General features: G+C 29.4%; 1 protein-coding gene across 1 annotated transcript; it reads left to right on the top strand.

Moving 5' to 3' along the window:
* Positions 1-13712: 13712 nt before the first annotated feature.
* On the top strand, positions 13713-22237 carry LOC114163455 (probable pectin methyltransferase QUA2). The gene is made up of 9 exons (XM_028047765.1): positions 13713-14169; positions 14779-15608; positions 15698-15830; positions 16413-16653; positions 17858-18071; positions 18524-18699; positions 18830-19133; positions 20597-20735; positions 21538-22237. Exons 2-9 carry the CDS (start codon positions 14908-14910, stop codon positions 21694-21696), a joined length of 2067 nt encoding a protein of 688 aa, XP_027903566.1. The 5' UTR covers positions 13713-14169; positions 14779-14907; the 3' UTR covers positions 21697-22237.
* Positions 22238-23375: the final 1138 nt, after the last annotated feature.

Genomic DNA, 23375 nt, shown 5'->3' with positions numbered 1-23375 from the left:
AATTAAATTCTAGCAACTATGCAATTGATAGATGGTCGGTAGTTGTAATTGTTACATTGCTCGTGTAGAAGAGATAAATTGATATAATAACAAAAAAATATCGTAATTGTTTAAGTGTTTGGTAAAATATAAACAATGGTTAGAAACTCAATCCCACAAAACCAATTTGTAAGATAAGGATTACACTCATTTAAATATTGTGAATTGACTTTATCTCTAGTTTATGTGAGACACTATCTCGCGTCAAAATATACTCATTTCGTGCGTGGGACTAAAAATTAATAGGTGGTCCATTAGCGATCCGATAGCGGATGGAACAAAATGTCTAAAAAAATCTGATTATGATTGACTGTAACCTGACTTTAATATCATTTTAGCTATATATAAGTCCTTTATGGAAAGGAAAAAAATACATAAAAGGTGTCTGATGAAAATAACTCAGAGAATTTGTTTATTGATTTATTATAACCTTAATGTTTCATCATAGAAAGAAAAATAAAATATAATAAAACAGAATATTTGATAATAATAAAAAAAATCAAATATATTATATTTTTATTAATATAAATAAAAGTGGAAGGTATATATTATTTTTGTCAATAAATAAGAAAATAGAGAAAAAACGTTTTAATAATTTTGTGATTTAATGATTTATTTAAAAAGTAAAATGAGAGATGAATATAGAAAGTAGAGTGACATGGACTAACAGCTTTTGAAGGCATCGAATTTTTTACTTCGAAGGGAGGTTGCAATTGCAACTGTTCCAGCAGATACAGACTCCTGAAGTTAAAAGCTACTTATCCACATTCCATAACGAGAGAACCACATTTATTTTATATCATGACGCATAGAAACCAGTTCCTATTCTGTGCATGATTTAACGTGCATGCATTTAGTTAAGCGAAAACGACGTACACTAAATACTTACAGAGATGCCACTGCAGTAAAAATATCTATTATTTTTAAGTTCTATTTTTTTATTTCCATTATTTACTTTTTATGAAGATTTGTATGAATCATTAATTATTTAAAAAAAATAATGATATATTAATTAATAATTACACTAAATCATATTAAAAAATAAAAAATAAGAATTATAATATTGTGGAGCTGTTTATGATTTTCATTTAACCATCAAATCAGGTGAAAATAGCGTCGTTATATATGACATGCAATGCGGGGTCCTCATGCTCCTCACACCCTTTTGGTTGCTTCTTGGGCAATGATTATTGCACCTAGTGTGACATTTTTGAATGAGATATTATATTCCAAGAAATGTGATATTTAAGTTTATATATTTCACATTATTTTTAATTTAAAATGTAAAATTTTAAGACGATAGGTCGAAAACTTTAACACAGTATTTTATTTTATAATATTTAATTTTGTTTGTTTTATTTTCAACAAAATTAGTTTCGAAATTATATTCTAGTTTTATAATCAACGTATAATATTTGCTGAAGGTAATTGCATGTATACGTAAAAGGGATTTTTGATCCGATGTGTTGATCAGAGGGGACCATATGGTAGGTATATGACAATATGTGTAGGTTTTTATAGGAGTATTTAGTTACCCTTCACCTAGGGCAAAACATTGCTTCGGCCCCATTTTCATCCATAAATTTTGTCTTCTTCAAACACTTCCATCTCTTTTTACCTTTCCTACATTCAATCTCATCCACACACGTTTCAAGGTTTTAATTCAATTAAGAGATTAATCTTAATAAGATTCATTTTGAAATCACTACATATAGTAAAAAGTTGAATTTCTTTCTAGTTATGGGTAAAAATTTATGATTTTAACTTTGTGTCTCAAAAGAATCGATCATACTTATAACAACTACATTTGGTAAAACAAAAGAAGAAAAAGGAATTTACTCACACTACTTTAATGAATTATGGTGTTCAAAGGTTAAAAGTAGCAATAGTTGAGATGGAAACTACACATCTACAATATTTATAACACTCACACTCTCATTAATATTTTTATTTTATTGTTCATAGGAATATATATTTCTCAAACATTTTATTATTATTATTCTTATGATCTTGAGTGTTTTTTTTATTTATTATGTTATGTCAACATCCTTCAGTAAAAGAATTTTATAAGACACATTAAGAATTTCACAGATTTGGAATCTTCAATTGTTGAGAGAGTGCACACACACACACGTGCATTTATACGTGTGTACATTTAATTTGGAGCTGTTAGTTAGTCCTTTTGAAATCTTCAAGTGAATGTCAAATAGGTTAGCTCACGGTTCTGGAAGGAATCTGAATTCGTTTCACGTGTCATGTATGATTTTTTTGGACTTCATTTTACTTTTTTTTCTTTTCTTTTTTCCTCATAATTTTTAAACATGAGCATAGTAAAATCATAATCTTCCTTCTTTTTGAAAAGTTATTACCTGTCATTTAAGTTGAAGATAATATCAATCACTTATTTGTTATTATATTGTTGCACTTCACATTTTTTAATTAATTTACATATTTGTATTTATCGTAATGTGCAAATGAATAAATAAATATATTTTTATTAAAATTAAGAAAATGTATCATTTCTAATTTCTGAAAAATAATTTTACACTTAGAAACAAGGAATTTAATTAAACTTGAAAAAGGAAAAACTGTGTGTGTAATTATTCTTTGTTAATAAAATGGCTATAGTTAATCTTAGTCTGAAATTTATTGGGCCGCTGTACTAACTGAAATAACTGAACTTCAAAATTTCTTTGGGCGTAATAACTTTTCCACGAGGTTAAACAGTGTAAAAAATTGGTAGTCTGTCTATACGAAAATATTCCAATGATAAATTCAATACATAATTTATCCAAATAACATTACGAATTAAATACCTACTTCATACAATAAAAGTGGTTATATTTATAAAAGTCTAATGAGTTAAATTGTTTGCACGAAGTCTAAGGTTTCCGAAGAATGTTATTTCTTTGCCATAAAAGTTATATTAAAACATAACCTTATCATCAAAATCTTACTCTTATAAATGTTATCCAAGTTTATTTAAACTTTTAATATAGATGGTTCTTTATATGCATTGAACCATAAGTCCAATAAAGAATAGATTATCATTATATTGTCTAGAAAATTTTACATCTACGTCTTAATCCAAGTAGATTTAGAGTTTCAATTGATATATATCGTTATTTTATGTATTAATATACTTTACATTTCAGTTTATAATAAAATTTTAGTTTATTTTTTATTTTCTTATCTTTTATATATATATATATATATATATATATATATATATGAAATAAATTAAATATAAAATATTAACACGCAATGCAATACATACGATATTGACATGTACCATATATGGTCACTTGCTATTAATTGTTGACAAAAATTAAAACTAAATTAAAAATAATAATAAACTTCATTGAACAAGCCTAAAAATAAAAATAAAAACAATAGTTGTTTATTCCTAACAACTAACAACAGTGGTGGTTGATTATCATAAATTAAAACAAACACTAAAAAAAATTGGCAGTTTCAATATTAATATAACCCTTATTTAAAAAATGTAATCATAACAAAAAATCTCAGTTATATTATATATCTTTATCTTCTAGCTTATCATCATATTTTTATTTTTGTCAACATATCCACAAAATTAAAAAAAAAAATCTTAGATGTACGCACTAGTGTAGTTTTGGCCTTTTAACTTCCGTTATAGATCTTGATTGTCGCTTGACGGAAGCATAAAATGACGTGGTGACATTTTTGCAATTTTTTCTAAGTTTTATGTTCGGTTCAGAATATACTTGAAGCAAAAAACGTCTTTCTGCTTCCGTTCTACAAAAATCGGTGTCAAAAAGTTGGTCAGTATTTCAAAAATGTCATTAGGATGATATTTGGCCTCAGGTGAAATTGAACCAGTGCCAAAAGCTGATCCCATTTAGCCTCGTTATAGTATGCTTCGATTTTGGAACTAAGACGGAATGTAAAAAGTAACCATTGTCAAATCTCCTTCCTACACCAATGATGCAGTAAGGATACTAAAAATCAATTCCAATTTGATATGGGAGAAAAATATATATTTACACAGAAATACGAAAATATATTTTATAAGTCAATTAATGTATTTAGCTAATTTTGAATTTAAAAATATTTATATAAAAATAAAAAATAAATAAATGCATTTTTAATTTATTTGTATAAAATTAGTAATCATATCACTCTCGGATATGTTATCTTTTGAATTACTATAACCTGTAGCATTAAACTAAGTTAACCGACGCTCTTATCACCACATGGAATCGATGAAAGCAATAAATTTTGACCCAGATGACTCATGTGGTCCTACATACACCTCACTCTAAATTTGCTTTAAATTGATTTATTAGCACTAGTGTTATATAATATATTCATCAGAGAATGATAGGTTAAGACTCTAAAGCTCAACGAATAGTTTAATTACAATGAAATCAATATTAGTATAATAATTACAGAATATTAAAAACCCAATAACATAAATTTATAATAAAAAAATAACTTTAAATATTTTAATTTATTTCAAGTGATTCGTACTAGGATGACAATTGTTTAATGTAAAAATGTTCTCATTTACACATAGGTATCCAATCTGTATACATCGTAGTGGCCGAAGAGGCATAGATCTACATCCAAATGTTGAAGAAAAACCCTAAACTCCATTTTATTATATAACTCCATTCTCCTATGAATTCTCTGCACATTATCACTCACCACCACCCACCTTAAACTCAAATTACTAGGTAGGGATCTAAGATCCATCTAGATTTTCGCAACGGCAAATTGTTTGTGTTCTGTTACATCGATGTTCTTGTGAAAAAAGTTGATTAAAAAGTTCACTAGTTATGCTTTTTCTACAGCTGCATTTATTAATCGCAGATCTCCAAAACGTTGACTCATAATGATTAGGCATAAGGTTTGAAATTTGAACTTAAGTTCGCTATATCTGCGCGCAGAAACAACGGGTCATTCATGTTATGTTACTTTCTTACATATATTTGGTACAGATGAAGACTTACAAAATGTTGTTTTAGAAGTGTGGAAAAAAGAAAAGTAGATTATTGTGTAGTTATATTTCCAAGATCGTGACATTGGGCAAGTGTAACGGGTTATAGGAAGCGTCAAGAAAACGATATTCCAGTTTGAATCACGCATTTAGATATGTCCCTATAAATGCGATATTATTAAAAATAATGCGAGCGAAATGAGTATAAAAGAAGAAAGTGGAAATAGAAAAGGAGGCAGTTATTCGGGTTACCCCACCATGGTTGCAAGTTTGGAGGGTAAGCAATAATTGAGAATGCAAAAAGGATTAGAATGAATGGTATGAGCAACAGATGGCATAGTCCTGCAGTACGGTGTTTTATGGTGCACTGATTCTTCCATATATGTGTTCCATACCCAAACATCAACAAGCAGAGGCACCCATAACTCACAAAGATGAAGATAAGAAAATGATAATAATTTTTCTGAACCACTTTTAATTTATTATTTCAATCATCATTTAATTATTTATTTTAATTTTTTATATTGGTATTATGTGATAATATAAGAAAGATCAAAATGATAGATTAAAAATGAATCAAATAAAGTGGGCCAAAATATCATTGTTCATAAAAAAAAAATTCAAATTGATGCTTATTTAGCTTTATTGAAAAGTTATTAGATTATGCTTAACAGATTATTAAGTGTGTTTTTGAATTCTTAAATTTAGATTATGTTTGTTTTTAATTCTCTAAATTTAATTTTTGTATTTTTGGTGACCAATTTTAAAAATTGTTCAATTTGGTTAGAAATTCAAGCGAGTATAAGTTTTACATTTTGTTAAAATTTGATAAATTTGAGTTTCACATTTTCGATCCTTTATGTGAGATTAGACTCAGGTTTCATTGGTGTTATATCTTAGTGAATCTCTTCTTTAAAAACTTTCATCAGTAGTATTATAGTCGATGATTAGTCTTGGTGACAGACTCATACAAATACAGTATGGTCCCTATGTCGAAAGTTTCTGAGGATTTAAGATAAGTGTGTCATGTTAAGTTGAATCGATACTAGAAGGGTATTCATGGTTGGAAATGTTTTCACTTGAAGGGGAGTGTACTAATGTACCCTTAAGAAAGAGATTGTTAAAAATGCAAGTATGAGTCTAAGTTCACATTAAATAAAAAATGATAAATTCGAGCATTATATAAAGATGAAGATTCATAATTTTTTTACCTTAAGGTTCTGGATTAGAGATGATATCAATATTTTATGTGGGTTGAACTCGTGTTTCATTAATATTTTATTTTTCCCCTAATTCCTTCTTAAACCCATAAATTTTTTTCTTCATATAACAGTTATTTCTGTGACCATCATAGCACAACTTAGTTTTATATTCATTGTCTTTAGCATGTGACAAATTGACAATCAAAATTTTGTGATTGATTTTTTAGATGAAAATATTATTTTTATTTTAATTATAAATTATTTTTGGCTCTTTCAAAAATTAATTTGAGTAATAAATTACTTTTCAAAATGCATAGTTTGTCACAAGAATTCATTTTTTACAAAAAAACTTATTTTACTAACCTTTTTATTGGCTTTTGTTGAAAAATTTTGCCAATTTTTTCTATCAAAATTAAGTCTTTGATACACTTGGTTGTGTGTGGGTTTTATTCTCTTTGTAGTAATTTTGCGGGTGTGTTTTTTTGATAAATTGATTTGGGAGAGAGGGAGAGGAAGAGATTGGATGAATTTGAGAGTGAAGTTGATGTTGTTTTTGTTCAAATAAAATTGGAGATGATTGTGGAATGAATTTGAGAGTGAAGTTTTGAAAGTTTGTGAATGAATTGACTCATGTGATAGGTTAAAAAAAGTTTAAATAAAAAATTATTATAAAATGATCTTTGAATGAGTTTTAATTATTTTTTCAAGTTTTATTGCATGAATGAAATTATAAAAAAAATCATAAAAAAATAAATAATACAATATATTTGGTATGAAAATAAATTTAATATTTACATATTCAACATTTAGGTGAGAAATAATTTATTTACATGAGAGTTTAATTTTCTTTTTAATAGTAATTTTAAAAGTAATAAATTTTTATTATTTTCACCTATATCCGAAATCATTCTAAGCCACCACAAAATGCATGGAATAGTTTTGAGGTGAATGGAGTCATTCCCGCCACCACATGCACAATGCATGGAATCATTTCAGTCACCACATGCAGAATGCATGGAATCATTATGAGAACAAGGGAATCATTCTCAGTTACCACATGCAACATGGAATGGTTCCATGTCGAAAGGAAATTTTCCAAGTCGCATGCACAAACATGGAATCATTCCTAGCGAAGGTGTTTTGTCTTCTTCTTCCGGCCACCACAAGCAATTCGATCTTATTTTTAACTGTTAAACGTGAATAATAAGAGAGTAATTCAATAAATTTTCCTTACTCACATTCAAACCATCCCATATATAATGGGACGAGATTTCGAAACAATCATGCTAATCATGGCTCCCAAACTCCTAATTCTTTTACATAATAAATCTATCAATAAGGTGTTTATAGTGTTGATATCAACATTTCTGTAAAATATTTTATGTAGTTTCCACTTTTCTAATCAATATAAGAAACTACTCTATTATAGAAGATGAACGTTTAGGAATTATGATTCTCACAATTATATTATTAGAAGAGTTTAAGAACTTACCTGGATCCATTGCAAAGTTCTCTTAATCAATATTTTTCATTCTCTTAATCCTCTTTAATAGCTTCTTGATGATATAGAATTACCAAGTACAAAAGTCTTCTCCTGTCAAAGTCACATTTCTTTATATTTTCTTGAAACGTAAAAACTCAACTGCTTTTTAGGATCAACTGTCATTCTTTTATTCTAGTATTTCAAAACTTTAATAGAATACTATAATACCCCTATGAAGTGAGAAGTGAGGGAATTAATTTAATAAGTCTAAAATAATCCCATAACTTTAATAACTTACATTCTAATAATCATCACATTAGAATCTTTAATTCTTTAAATTACATGAACCAAATATTAAATTAATATATAATTTAACAATTTCATCTAAAAAGATCGGAATGCAAAGGAAGTGACTAGTGAGAAAACTGATAAAAAGAAAAATATTAGAGTTAATAATTACATTATCTTTGTATTTCTCTATTTAGAACATTTTTATTTATTTATTTATTATCATTTTAAAACCTAAAATACATTCCGTTATTATTTTTCAGTTACACCCTTAGTTTCACATTTATTTAAGTAAAATAATGCTAAGACATTTTAAAGTAATAAGTAAGAATTTTACAAAGTATATATTGTTTAAACCAAATTATATATAATTCAAAATATAACTTAAACTTACTATTAGAGTCAATTGAGAGAGAGTTCTCTTATCAGACAAAAAGAAAAGGACGTCCTTTGATATCGTAAACTGTCCACTTTTTTATTATTTTAAAATCATAAGAAAATAATAAATATTATTAGCTATATCCTTTTGTTTGTTTATATCTTCCTGATCTTTAACATGCTGGTTATATTTTTAACTAGTATCATCTTAAAAACATTAAATTTATAAAAATGGTAGAAAATAGAAGTTGGAAAACGGAAACAAGGAACGGTTAAGGGTCTCGTGACACTTTGCGCCGTCAGTACCTACCAATATTTAATTTCATTTACGACGGCTCTCACCACTTCACAAACGCACTCTCACTACTACACGATAAAAATACTATGCAATATTTTAAAATTTTCTATATTATTATTTTATAATAAATTGTCATGCTCAATAATTCTGTTATAATATGTCTTTATTATAATTTATTCATGTATATATATTTAAATTACTTATTTTTCATAAAAAATCAACACACAATACCAGAACCTGACCGGGTACGTCACGATTTTGTTGAACCGACAAAAGAAAAATGCTACAGATGGACCACTTTGAAAACTTGTCCAAGGTACAAGCACTTGTGTTAATTTTAAGTTAACATAAAAGAATATTCACTTCATTTATCTTTCTATAATATTTTAAATTAGCTGTTATCTACTCTCTTTCTTCAGTAAATAATTTAATTTTTCTATGATGTAGGTTACAAATATCTTAATTGTTTATAAAATAATAATAGACATTTTAGTAAAATTTTCTATTCATTAACTTATTTATTGTTTCTTAATGTGTGAGGAAAACTCATGTATAGTTGATGGAGGGAATACTATTATATTAAGAAACGCATGGAGTTAATCTACCATTAAAGTGTTATGACAAATTAATATTTCTCTTTTATTTATAAGATACACAATAAATTTTGATTTCCTTAATTTCATATGATTTTTTTTTAATTATGAACTTTCAGTTATTCATGCAGAATTTCAATACAAAAACTTTTAATCGACATTATCCAACTCAATAGTTGTATATATTTTGTACATAATCTAATAGTTCAGTTTAAGAAATGGTAGACATTTTCATCATTACACGTGTCTTGCAATAACTCCACATGATTTCTGTTCCATGACGTGTCTATGAACTGCTCGTGACAGAATTTCCCATACCAGGTCACGGAATGATTTTATCTTGTTTTTCACAAATTTTTTTTAAGGATTTAATATTATTTTTAAAATTATATTTTAATTGCTATTATTTTAGCAGATTTGACTCCTTCTCACATGTGATGTTTGTCGGTCAGCATTCATTAACAAAAAATACTTACATAGACATATTTTATTAAGTGGTTTATTAATTGATTTCTTCAGCATAAGTTTACTTTTAAGAAAATTATTAAACTATAAGAACTTGTGTTTTAGCATCTGAATAATATAAGTGCACCATATTCTGTAGCATTCATGGAGTTAGAGTTTAGAAATGTAGACAATTTTGACTAGTTTTCAACGGGATTTTGTTCTTATAATTTTTTAAGAAAATTCAATAGCTTTGTGCATCAACGTCGTTTCCAAATTAGGATTCCTCATAAAATGATGAATTAAGTTAATAAAAATAATTTTATCTCATCTTCAAGTTAGACCGAAAAATTGTATGTAATGTTGTTTTAAGTCGATGGAATATTAAAAAGAAATATTTTGTAATCTTTAGTTATATGCCACTAATATATGTTTTATGTCATTTAACTTATCTTTATTTATACACTTGTTATGTTTATTTATTTGATTTTGTTTATCTCCTTTGATCTTTTATATTTATTTCTCTTTATGAATTATATTATTTCTTTTAATTCATTTATTTTATTTTATTTATATTTCGTTACATATTGTCCTTTATATTTATTTAATATTAATTTATCTTCCATGATTTAATTTATCTTTCGGTTATACAATGATTCTCTTCATTTATTTCATTTAGTTTATTTATTTTGTTTAATTTACTTATTATTATGAAAACATGCTCAAAAATATTATTATTAGATATTAAATATCTAAATAGTCACATATTCTAATGTAAAGCTTATAATATTGTATAAAAAATATATTTTTGTAACATACTATGAAAAAATATACAAGTATAATATATATATATATATATATATATATATATATATATATATATATATATATATAAAGTTATATTGTGATTAATATTCTCTTCAAAAGAATCTTGTTGTAAAAAAAAAAAATTAATTCTATTTTTAATCAAAAATGTTACAATAGTAATTACCTAAGTCACTTAGGATTTAGTGTTATGCATAGCTTTACATTAATTAATATTTAAATTTTAAATTAAAATTCATTTGAGATAGTTTACAACATGAGTCATAAGTCAAAATTATTGCAATATACGATTTCTATAATTTTTAGAAAATGATATTAAGACGTTGAAAGTTCAGATTTTGGTAAGTTATGAGGTATGTAGCATTGGTGTGTTTTGCATGTTTCATTTGAGTGATATTACTCAATTGAGAAATAGAGTCTTGTATTAAGGGGAAAAAACTCATCACTAAAGTAATAGAGTATCGTTTAAGCTTGATAAGAACAATTCATTCTTCAAATAAGGAAAAATTTAATATTTTTGTTTGTTAAAATAACATAGCTCAAGTAATGATATTTCACATCAAGTACATTCTTCTTTTTCATAACGTGCAATTTCTTGTTTTAAACTTTTTGTTGACAACTTTTAATGTTTTATAATTATATATTACCCTTGCATTTCAAGTGGACTTTGATCATAAGTTAGGAGTCACAGGTGAAAAGGTTCAAACCACATATCAGTTATGTATTAAGTTTTTTATAAATTCATCTTGCCTTTTTTTTTCCAAAACAATAAATATGATTTAATAAATTTGTATATGATGTTATACTACTTATATATTCAAATTAAGGAAATTACAAATTTAAAATCTTTAATGATAATTTACCCATTATATTTTTAAGGATTCAATATTAAGATTTGAATAAATGGTATCAAAGATTAAAAGTAACCTTGTATCATAACTTAGACACTATATTAAATTTTTATTATATTGAAAATTTTAATTTCACTTATGTTAAAATATTATCCAGGTAAATTTGATTTAGTTTTATATATACATATAAGTTTGAATTGTTCAGAATAAGTAGAAAGAATTATTCTTAATATAAATTTTGTATTTAATTTTAAAATACATCTTTCACAAAATATTTATTTTTTATGGGAAAAACAATATAAAGCTCGTTAGTCACAATTACTTTTGAAGAAGTGAATATATACACATTATCTGCGAAAAACACTGTATCTCTTTGTTCCATCGAAACATTTGGAAAAGAAAATTGGTAACTTTTTCTACTCATAATAAGAAATGGTAATTTTTATCTCATTTAACTGATTTAAGAATAGTTAACACGTGGAGTTTAAATTCCAAGAGATACTTGTGTTTTGTGTGTACCCTTACTTATGACTATAGAACATAAAAATAAATTAAACATTATAACTGTTATTAAAATTAAAAAAGTTAGTAAAATTTATATAATATACAAATAAATTAAACATTATAACTGTTATTAAAATTAAAAAAGTAAGTAAAATTTATATAATATACGCTAAATTTTTCAATGAAAGTTCAAGCAGCACTTGGACGGTCATCTATTATTCTATTATTTTACATTTCCAACGCACTGTTCTTGTGTTTCTATTTCTATTTGTCCTTAACCAATTACACTCTGAAGCAAATTTACGTGCCAAGTCACATGCAGAAACTGTTCTTTTGTCACTGAAAAAATGTTCTCCACAATAGAAACATAGAACTATAAACAAAATTACTTATTTGTTCTCTATTTATTAAAAAAATGAGTCATGCATTTCATTTTAATTTTCTACATTTAACTAGAATTTTGTTTTCGTGTAGTGTTTTTATATATTTCTTAAAATTTAATCAATACAAAATACAAAATATGATAGGAAAGATATTTGTACTTACTCTTTTTTCATTTAAAAACAGCAAGCATGAAGAGAAGATTCCAGGTGAAAGTATCGTATTCCTACCTTTGTATTTGTTCTTTTTTTTTACTGTGATACTTGTCGTGTCAGTCTTATATGCATTTGCATAAGTAAAACAAATTTTAAATCTTTTTGGCATGAAATAGTAATTATCAAAAAAACAAATAAATAATGAAAAAGCAGAAAAACATCATGATCTCTTTTTTTCATCTGTCTACCAAAATGATCATGGTCGTAAACATGGTGGAAGAAAGGTGAAAAAAGATGCTAAAAAAATCTAGAAATTGAGAATGTAAAATTGATAAAGCCAAAAATAAATAAGGAGAGGTGTTGTGTTGTGGGTCAGTGTCCCCTATTTCTTGTTCAAGTCAAAACACACATAGATTAACCTTACATCAAATTAAACTAATAAACAACACAACCAAACCTATTGTTTTGTTTTTCCTCTCTCTCTCCCTCTCTCTCTCTTATCTACCATGTGGTTTCCCTTTCCTACAGCAACTTAAATTCCCACTTTCCACTCTTTTATTTTTCTGTTCTCATACCAAATTGCTTTATACTTTCTAAAAAAGAATATGGGATTCACTTTTACACTTTTTATTAACAAAATTCAAGTTCTTTATATATATATATATATATATATATATATATTTATAAAGTATGTTTTGTTCAGTTATAAGCTTCCTATAAATGCATTAATAAATTATTGTTAATGCCACCTTAAATTAATTACTATACATTTATTGGACATATTAACTTCTATTTAATGATCTCTAAATACTATTTAATGACACATAAACCGGTGCAGATCAATTAATAAATTAATAAAATTTACTAAAATGAATATTTAAAAATCATGTAAAAGATATAGAATTTGTTGATGAATACCTTTTAAAATGATGGTTAATGTTATGAAGAAGGACAGGGAATGATGTGGGGCTTGGATTAATTTCCTACCCTTTCCCACAAGATGCGTGTAATTTATTTATTTATTTTTTATCTCTGGAGACACGACATGATTAGCGGGAAACATTTCCTGTAGAAGATTAATTATGGTCCTTTTTAGGTAGCTTCCTAGTTCTCACTTTTTCTTCTGTTCATCCCAGATAATTAATTCAAGTTAATCTGTCATAGTAACATTATTTACTGCAGGTCTTAATTACCAGTAGAATTAATAAAAACAAGTAATGTTTTTCATCATGGTTATTAAATACTCGCATCAGTTATTTATTTGTGGAATTTATTTTTATTAATTCTTGGCCTGGGGGCTAGTGTCACGAGTCACGATCGGATCAGTACAAAATCTGGTTGCTTATGCTTTCGTTCGTTTGTTTCACAAGCAGAGTTAGTATTGGAAGCTGCAAGTGTGTGTGAGAAAGAGAGAGATACGTTACAGAGGGAAACCAAAGCAAAATCTCAAACCAGAGGGGATAGAGATAAAGAGAGAGGGACGTGGTGTGTTGTTTCTCTGAGTGGTGTGCACCAAGCAACGCAAGTGGCCATAAAATTCAACCTGGTTTCTCGGGATTCTTAATTTTCATCATCTTCTTCACTTTTTGCCTCAAACATGGAGGAGGTACCCGTCATTGCTCCTTCCGAAGCTCTTCCTTTTCACTGCCTTTGATCTGACGCTTCTCCCCAATGTTTCGCTCTTTCGTGTTGCTTCCTGCATTGATCTAAATGGGATTTTCCTTTTGCTCTCTCAATTTCAATTGGGGTACGTCAAATTGTTCTTTTTCGTTTTGGCTTTTCTTCTTTTTTAAATAACAAAGCGTGCTTCCGGTTTTTGTATGACTCGTATCTGGGTTTCGATTGGGAATGCTAAGGAAGGTGATTTTTGTTTTCTTTTTACGAAATTATCATTTACTATATGTGATTTGGTTTTGGGTCGCGATTCGGTAACGCAACGACGACGATTCTTTCTTTTAAGAAGAAAAAACGAGCTTAGGCTTTAATGAGAGTGTTGTTAATGTTAATAGAAGTAGCTGAAAGTGATTTAACTCTTGTGTTATCCACCAACCTATGTTGTTCTCTACTTCAACTTTAACTTCTTCGCATCTTGTTCTTTCCGAGTTCAGACTTGTAATTGCCACTCAAGTTTATCCTTTTCTTTGTATGATTTAAATCATGTGTTGGTACCTATACATCTCAATATTGGGTCTGTGATGGATCTGGTGGTTTGAAATTATTAACTGTCTTTCTTTCCCCTGTTCACATGTTTTTATTCTCTGAATAGGAAGTTTTTTTGGTTTATTTGCTGGATTGGTGTTTTAAATTGCTTCTTCAAATTTTAAATGAAGACCATCTTTTTCCTTTTTAATGTTAGGTTTGTGCTTGCTGAATTGGAGGGGGATTCACTCAATGTTTTTCTTTACTCACATTGAATGATGGTATTGTTTTCTGGGTGTATTCATAGAGGATTTGCACGCTAAGCATCGAGCTTATTGGTTAGAGAATGTCCAGGCCTCTACACAGAGGGGTACCTATTCGGATCCCTGAAAGAAACAAAGACTCGTGGGACTCCCAATCCAAAGATAAGACAGAAAAGGAAGGTTTTGATAGAAGATTATCCCCTGCTCATCCCTCACCCTTGAGGTCTCCCTTTAGGTTGTTATCAGATAATTTTAATTCCAAGTTAGGTATCACTGAGAATGGTTTATCATCTGACCCTTACATTATTGGCACTCCAAGAAATAGGCATAAGTTGATTCTTTTTTTCTTGAAGTTTAGTTTAGTGTTTGTAGTTATTCTTGCTCTTGCGGGGTCTTTTTGGTGGACAATCTCAATTTCAACTGCGTCAAGGGGTCACATTTATCATGGTTATAGAAGACTCCATGAGCAACTTGTATCGGACCTGTTGGATATAGGGGAGATATCTTATGCTCCCTCAAGGCTAAAAGAATTGGAGTTTTGTTATAAGGAGTTTGAAAATTATGTTCCTTGCTTTAATATTTCTGACAATCTAGCTCTTGGTTTTTCTGATGGCAATGAGTTTGACCGGCAATGTGGCCATGAGCTCAGGCAAGATTGTTTATCACTTTCACCACCAAATTACAGAATTCCTCTTAGGTGGCCTACTGGAAGGGATATTATCTGGGTTGCTAATGTTAAACTCACTGCAGAGGAGGTTCTTTCTTCTGGAAGCTTAACCAAAAGGTGAGTGAGTGATATGTCTTTCCTATTTGCTGTCATACTTTGAGCTATTGTTTAATCCTAAAGTTTTCGTGTATTTTATTTGATTATAGGATGATGATGCTTGATGAAGAGCAAATTTCTTTTCGCTCAGCCTCTCTTATGTTTGATGGTGTGGAAGACTATTCACATCAAATCGCTGAAATGATTGGGCTCAGAAATGAATCCAACTTCGTAAATGCAGGGGTAAATAGATGTTTATTCTCCACTGGAAATGGTGTGATTAAGCATTTGTTACTTTATTTCTTGTGGTGATCAATTATAGTCATATTCCACTAATTCAGTGAAATTTAATTGTAGAATCTTAAACTTGTCTACTTTGCTTAATGTTGATAAATGGGTAGACAATCTGCATTGACTTAAGGTCATTGTTAATATTAAAATAGATATCATTGTTAATTATCTTGAAGGTATTTTGTTCAAACAACGAGTGAAAATCCAAATATTCTCCCTTTGGTTGAAGTGTTAATCTTATTTATATATGAACCATCGTCCTATTGGTATTTACCTTACTTTTAAAAGATACATTTGGTTGTCTTTAAGTGCATCCAATGGGCTAATGGAATAAGTCTCTCACATTTTTGGTGAAACAGCATGTCCTTATCGACTTGAGGGGTCTTTGTATTCACAGTATTTTTGTACCCTTCATTTAGAGGACTTTGTGATATATTTTGGGATGGGTTATAGTGGTATTGAATGTGAACATGGTTCTTAAAATTTGTTTATAATATTCCCTTGATTGAACATGTTGGGATTCTGGATATACAGGTTAGGACGATACTGGATATTGGCTGTGGTTACGGTAGCTTTGGAGCACACCTCTTTCAGAATCAACTTTTAACTATGTGCATTGCAAACTATGAGCCTTCTGGCAGTCAAGTTCAGCTTACACTTGAGAGGGGTCTTCCTGCTATGGTTGCTTCTTTCAATTCAAAACAATTGCCATATCCATCTCTCTCCTTTGACATGTTGCATTGTGCCAGATGTGGCATTGATTGGGACCGAAAGGGTATCTTTGAAAACCTACCTCCTACTATTTTCTATAAGGTCATTGTAATTCTGTCATTTTGCACATTTATTTGGCAACTCCAAAGAAGATGTTGGACTATGAATACCAGTAGAAGGAAAAATTAGATAACAAAAATTAAGAAAAAAATTGTTCTTATAGACTGTAGTACTTATTCATTCTGCTTCTCGAGTTATACCTTTCCATTTTTACATATTCAGGAATTGAACATTGAGGGCTAGTTGTCTCTTGTGGTATTGCATTGTTTCATAAGTGAACTTAGATAATCCATTGACACTCTTTTGGGACCACGGAAAATATTAACTGTAAACAGTCATAGAACATTTATGGTTATCTTCCAAATATGATTATACATGGATTTCCCATTTCAACCTAAGTGTCTTTTTTTATTGCAATGTATTCATTCTTATGTTCTTTAACTTTATATTAATTTTGAAATTTTGGACACAGTTCATACGCTGATTTATGTCAACTGGCTTTTTCCTCCTGTGTTGTATTTGTATCCCCACCTATGTCTACATTACTGTTTGGGAACCTAAAAGAAATAATGATGGTTATATATGGCCTTTTATGTTCTTTCTGGATGTTCCAACTAATCCAATATGTTTTTCCCATTTTTATTCGATTATTACTATCCATTTATGTTGCTTCTTGCACTATAAATATTCCGTGAGGGTGAATGCTGTACATTAGGGGAAACTAGTTCTTTGTTGTAGGAATTTCTTAAAAGTTAAATGTCTGTCTAAAACCATCTCAGGCTAAAACATTGTACTTAATTTATTTTTTTCCGTTCAGTGTTATAAAATGTTTATTCAAAATCCACTAGATTAGAATTTTTATTAAATACTATTCCCATTCTCTAATTGCAAACTTCATAATAGCAAAATATGGTCATACCTTATATGTTTATTTTCCTAGTCATTGAATTTCCCACCAAACTGGAGTTTACTTGCTGAGGTATTGCTCACATTTCTGTATGTATTTCATCCATCAAGCTGCCTCTTTTCATAATCATTATTCCCTTTTCAAAGTTTAAACTTAAGAATCTGATAATTTAGTTATAATCTTTAACTTGGCTTAAGTTCTGCATTTTGTAATGGTATAGTACCTTGTAGTCAGTGAGGTGAATTCCCTGAATATCTGGACTTTGCTTAAATCTTATTAACATTCATATTCCATGGCATAGATGGCATTCTCATGATTGAAGCTGATAGACTTTTAAGGCCAGGGGGTTATGTTGTCTGGACTTCACAGCTTACGAATGCTCGTGACAAAAACACGCAAGAAAGATGGAAGTCCATACAAAGTTTTGCTGAAAATCTTTGCTGGGACATGATTTCACAGCAAGATGAAACTGTCGTATGGAAGAAAACAAGTAAAAAGAATTGCTACAGTTCAAGGTATCATTGTTGTGACATGTATTGATAAAAATATATTACACTGTGTGTATTCCAGAGGTGATGCTGGTATTTAACACCCAAGAAACATAAGTTCTTTAAAATTGTGCGGAAAATTTAGAACAAGAGGACGATAATTTGAAACTGAATTACTCTTTGTTTTTTATTTTTTTTCCCTTTCTGCTTATATTCTTCGTGACAATTTGACATTCAAGGACATTTTAAAGATTGAAAAATAACTTTAATGCTATAACAATGCTCTAACAGTTATAAATATAAGAGTTATAAATATAAAGAGTCACATTAGTACTGCTAAATATTTAAAAAAAAATCTCCAATAATTATTCAATCTCCACTATACACTTATTTCAGCACATTGTTCCAAAGTCGTATAATGCATACAATGTTATAGATGTTCTTAATACTTTGCATTTACTGTCTGTTTGGATTTCCAGAAAGAACAGTTCTCCCCCTCCTTTATGTGGCAGAGGGTATGATGTGGAGTCTCCATATTATCGAGAATTGCAGAACTGCATAGGAGGAACACATAGCAGCCGTTGGATTTCTATTGAAAAGAGGAAAACTTGGCCTTCCAGAGATCAATTGAACAAGAAGGAGCTTGAAAACTTTGGTAATTGTTGTATTCTTCTTTAACATTTACTTGTACATTTCTCTTAACGGAAGGACTTCACTGTACTATCACTGAATGAAATCTGCTATCAGAGAGGTAATCTTAATACGTATCTATTTACTTGCATTAGGGTTGCAATATGATGAGTTTTCTGAGGATTCTGAGAGCTGGAGAGCATCAGTCCGTAATTATTGGTCTCTTCTATCACCTTTAATATTTTCTGATCATCCAAAGAGACCTGGTGACGAGGACCCTCCGCCACCTTATAACATGCTAAGAAATGTGCTAGACATGAATGCTCATTTTGGTGGTTTTAATTCTGCACTGTTGCACGCCAGAAAATCTGTATGGGTAATGAATGTGGTACCTTTGAAAGCACCCAACTATCTTCCCTTGATCCTGGACCGAGGTTATGTTGGCGTTATGCATGATTGGTATTTTAAGCTTCTTTCTCTTATTTTAGAATTTCATGATTCTTTGTGTGCCCTTTTCTTGTTTGGCTGAAATTTTAGGCCATATGCTAGAAATCTTTCTTCCTTGACTTTTCTTCCAATTTTGTTTTAACATCTTGATACCTTCGTAATATATAGAACTATTGATTTCCTTATGTAAAATATAACCATTAAGGTCTTGAACTAGGTTGTGTACTTGTTAGGCTCAAGAGATTTCACACACAATTGACTATGATTGATACTGATGACTTATTGTTCTCTCTTTCGTACATACGTTCAAACTGCCATGTTTCACTAAAACACTTATAACTAATATAATAACTGCCCAGTAAACATAAATGATAAAATAACTCTCATCCACACACATAACTGCCCCTCTAAACTAACTTCTTTTAGTTACTCAATTTTCCTTGTGACATAAGCTTTCCATGGTCAATGCCTTGTACCGGCATATCAGAACTTATTCAAGTTCTGGTGGGAAGGATATAGCATTTGCAATTAGGTTTGAATATTGACTGTTTTTTAGTTTTGTTTGATGTAAAATAAGTAAATTCCATTGGCTGACCTTTTTGTCTGAAAATTATGGTAATCCAACAACAAAAACCTTATCTCATTGGGTAAGATGACTACAGGAATGACAACGTCATTTGGTTTTGTCAAAAGACAAAATCCTTGGAGATAATCGTTCACCATGAGATTACTCTTAAGAGCCTTCTCCATTGTCCTACTTGATTTCCTTCTCCTCCTTTTCACATGACTAAAATTCATACAATGTACTCATTTTATTATTTATTCAAATGGCCTTTTTGTACATGTCAAAATACTAGTTTATTTCCTTAATTTCTTTACTTCCAAATGGTATCAAACCTATATTTCCTTGTATAGAAATATTTTGTGTATCGTCCTTTCTTGAGTGACCACACATCCATCTTAGTATTTGAAATATTGATCCCCGAAATTTGAATTTCAAAACTTATGGTATGGAATCTCTTCCCATTTTTACTTTCCAAGTTATTTTCTTTTATTTCCTGGAGAAATAGTTGATAAATATTGAAGCTTGTATCAGTCAAGAACTAGTTTAGCCTATCTCTAACTTTCCCTTAATGACAAAGCTATTCGGGCTTAAGCATGAATAGTGAACAACCTTATACCACTCAACGCCAAAATTAAATTAAATTTTGAATAGGAGCAGTAAGGATTAAATTCATAGGACTTGGAGACCATTTAAAGGAGTGGCTCATCTTTAAACTTAAGCTTTTAAACGGTGCTTAGGAATGGTTTTATATCTTTAAACTCTTTCACATGCCGAAGTTTTGCAGATCAGATTCAATATTCTAAACTTATCTTCCTTGTGAAAAGGCCACTGTTAATTGAAAAGGGCACTGTTTCCGAACACTCGTCGCCAGTTACATATTTCTTACAATTTGATCTTCTGTGGTTTCTAGGTGTGAGGCCTTTCCAACGTACCCTAGAACGTATGACTTGGTGCATGCAGCAGGACTTTTGTCACTTGAATTCGCTCGGCAGCGCAGATGTGCGATGCTTGACGTGTTCATTGAAATTGACAGGATACTTCGGCCAGAGGTATGTAAAACATACTCTGGGGATTTAACTTTTCATTTGTGGTCCTTTACCTTTACAGTGTTTTGTTTTCTTACTCACTTCATCTGATATGTTATAAGGTATGAATATATAAAGATATATGAACATACGTGAATCCGTTTTTGTTATACAGTGATTGAGTGAGAATAACCTTTTCAAAACCTTAGCTAAACACTAAACAAAGGAAGGAGTCTCTAGATTTCACTTTGGTTGGGTTTTATTGTCATAAAGCAATGCAATAGATTCTGTTTCTTTATTAAATTAAATCATAATGGCCTGGATTTGATCATATGATCTAGTACTAACTGGAAATTAATTTGGCCAAAGATCTATTGCCAGTTTGCATAATATTGTGTGATTTATGGGCTTACTTTTGTAGCTATCTGTTTCCCTGCCAATTTTAAACCTAGTTAAGGCTTTCCTTTTTTTTTTGACAGTGACGCCAGTTTTAAAAATTGTACTATCAGCATGGTATTGTATATATATGTAGGGTATGCATGTTCATTGTGCAGTTAGTTCAATCTGCATTTAAGGACCACTAGGGTCAGCCTAGTAACCCTAATGTGATCATCAAATTAAGTGCATTCGGGAAAGCTTTAATTTTTGTTTTTCTCCTGTGGAAGCATAAAGCTAAAATGGATTCTTCTTAGGTACTAAGGGGGAAAATAGAGAATTGTTAGATTTGCAGGAGGCTATCACCAGATAGCTTAGGTACTTCCTTTTGAATGGATTGATATATTTTTAGGCCATTTGATATGGTGACAATTGGTGATGAAATTTGCAGGGTTGGATTATAATTCGTGACACAGTTCCTTTAATAGAGTCAGCCAGAGCTCTAACGAAACGGCTAAAGTGGGATGCTCGAGTTGTAGAAATTGAAAGTGACAGCGATCAGAGACTCCTGATCTGTCAGAAACCTTTCTTTAAGAAACAGGCAAATTAATTCATTAAAAGTCCAGAGGAAATTAGACCATAATATTCATATATTCATTTTCACAGTGTTCATTTATTATCATAATGCTCCACCATAGAAGGTGGGGATTGAAAATTTTGGACAGAAAAAAAAAAACCATAGAGGAAACAGTGAATTCTCGTCAATGATACCACCACAACTCCTATGTAGCCGTAAGGCATATATACATAGGACCTTGTAATTATCAAACGAGGAGCAGAGCAGAGCAGAGCGGATGAAGAAAGTATATACTGGTTGATTCAATTTTTCATGTGATATCTGATTACAGTTACACACATGATGATTTAAGATTGGCAAGATGAATGATGATAGAATAAGTTTTATATATATATATATATATATATATATATATATATGTTTTGCTGTGGTGTATAAAATGATCGACGGTTAATTCCCCCATATTCCTATACAATTAATTATCTTTCTGCTCTCATTCCTGTAAAACCCCAGCAAAACCATATTTTGATAAATCTTGTCAATATTTATAACATGGAATCAAGCTCACTTTCAAGATTGGCCTGTGGAATCTTGTCAATATGATTAAAACTCTGTTATATTTCTGTGCTTGGAGAATCAGTTATATATTATCCTAGAAGACTAAAAAATTGCTTGAAGAGGCAAGGAAGTTTACTTCCTACCAAACCATTTAAAGCAGAATATGTGAAGGAGTAAAATTTTCAAGATTAATTGTATTTAAAACAGTTTGTAGTAAAAGCATTTGTAGTTTCTTTTGAATTAAAAAATTCTCATAAGTAATGAATTCCAAACAAGTTAAACTTGTTAGGTGACATTATACAAAGTGTGATCCAAGTTTTTATCTCTTTCCAAAGGTGACACGTCGGTAATATAAAAAATACGGTGCAGTGTATGCGTACTTTTCCTTTTTCTGGTTTTCAATTTCTCAGGTTAACTTCAATTATCTTTCACTTGGCTTGAAAACTGTATAAATGCCATCTTTGGTCATATTAAAGAGGTGAATTGTTTATTAACTTCATAATGTGCATGTCGGGCTATGTTATATAAACTCGCATATGTGTCTTTATTTATATATATATATATATATATATATATATATATATAATAATTTCGGTCAATAGTTAATGTAACATTTTTTTATTATAATTCAAGTTCCATCATCACAATGATTTAAAACTGAAGCACTGCGTATTAAGGATTGTTTCACTGGTGGTGCTCTAACATCAAATGAAAGGATATGTACGGTCCATCTTCCTAATTTGAAGATTAGGGTTCTCAATTAACATAAATCAGAATTAATAACTAAGAACAATATCCTGAGCATGTATATAAAATTCACATTTAATCTGGACAAAATTATCATTTTAACAAGGTAGAGACATTAAAGACAACAAGTAAAACAAAATAAGAAGAATTAAGTAAGATATTTGCATTTTTACTCCCTTATTAGAAAACTTTATTCCTTCCTCGAATTATGACACAAAGAAGTATTATATATATAAATATATAGAAGGAGTTTGACTAGAATAAAGATAGAAGTTGTTAAACTCAAGTGAAGTAAGAATTGTATATTCTGTATATACAACAAGGATTATGATGATACACAGAAAAAATGCATTGACACCAAATTAATTTATTTATGAATACTAAAACCTTTTGTGAAAGATATCTTC

Source organism: Vigna unguiculata, chromosome 9 (genome assembly GCF_004118075.2).
Source record: "Vigna unguiculata cultivar IT97K-499-35 chromosome 9, ASM411807v1, whole genome shotgun sequence".
Classification (NCBI taxonomy): Eukaryota; Viridiplantae; Streptophyta; class Magnoliopsida; order Fabales; family Fabaceae; genus Vigna; species Vigna unguiculata.
This window is presented reverse-complemented; position numbering and strand designations above follow the sequence as displayed.

Excerpts from the sequence above, each read along its gene's own strand:
- LOC114163455 (XM_028047765.1), top strand. The coding sequence starts at position 14,908 with ATGTCCAGGCCTCTACACAGAGGGGTACCTATTCGGATCCCTGAAAGA. Across the intron at positions 18,072-18,523 it reads AAGAATTGCTACAGTTCAAG|AAAGAACAGTTCTCCCCCTC; the intron begins GTATCATTGTTG and ends TTGGATTTCCAG. Across the intron at positions 20,736-21,537 it reads ACAGGATACTTCGGCCAGAG|GGTTGGATTATAATTCGTGA; the intron begins GTATGTAAAACA and ends TGAAATTTGCAG.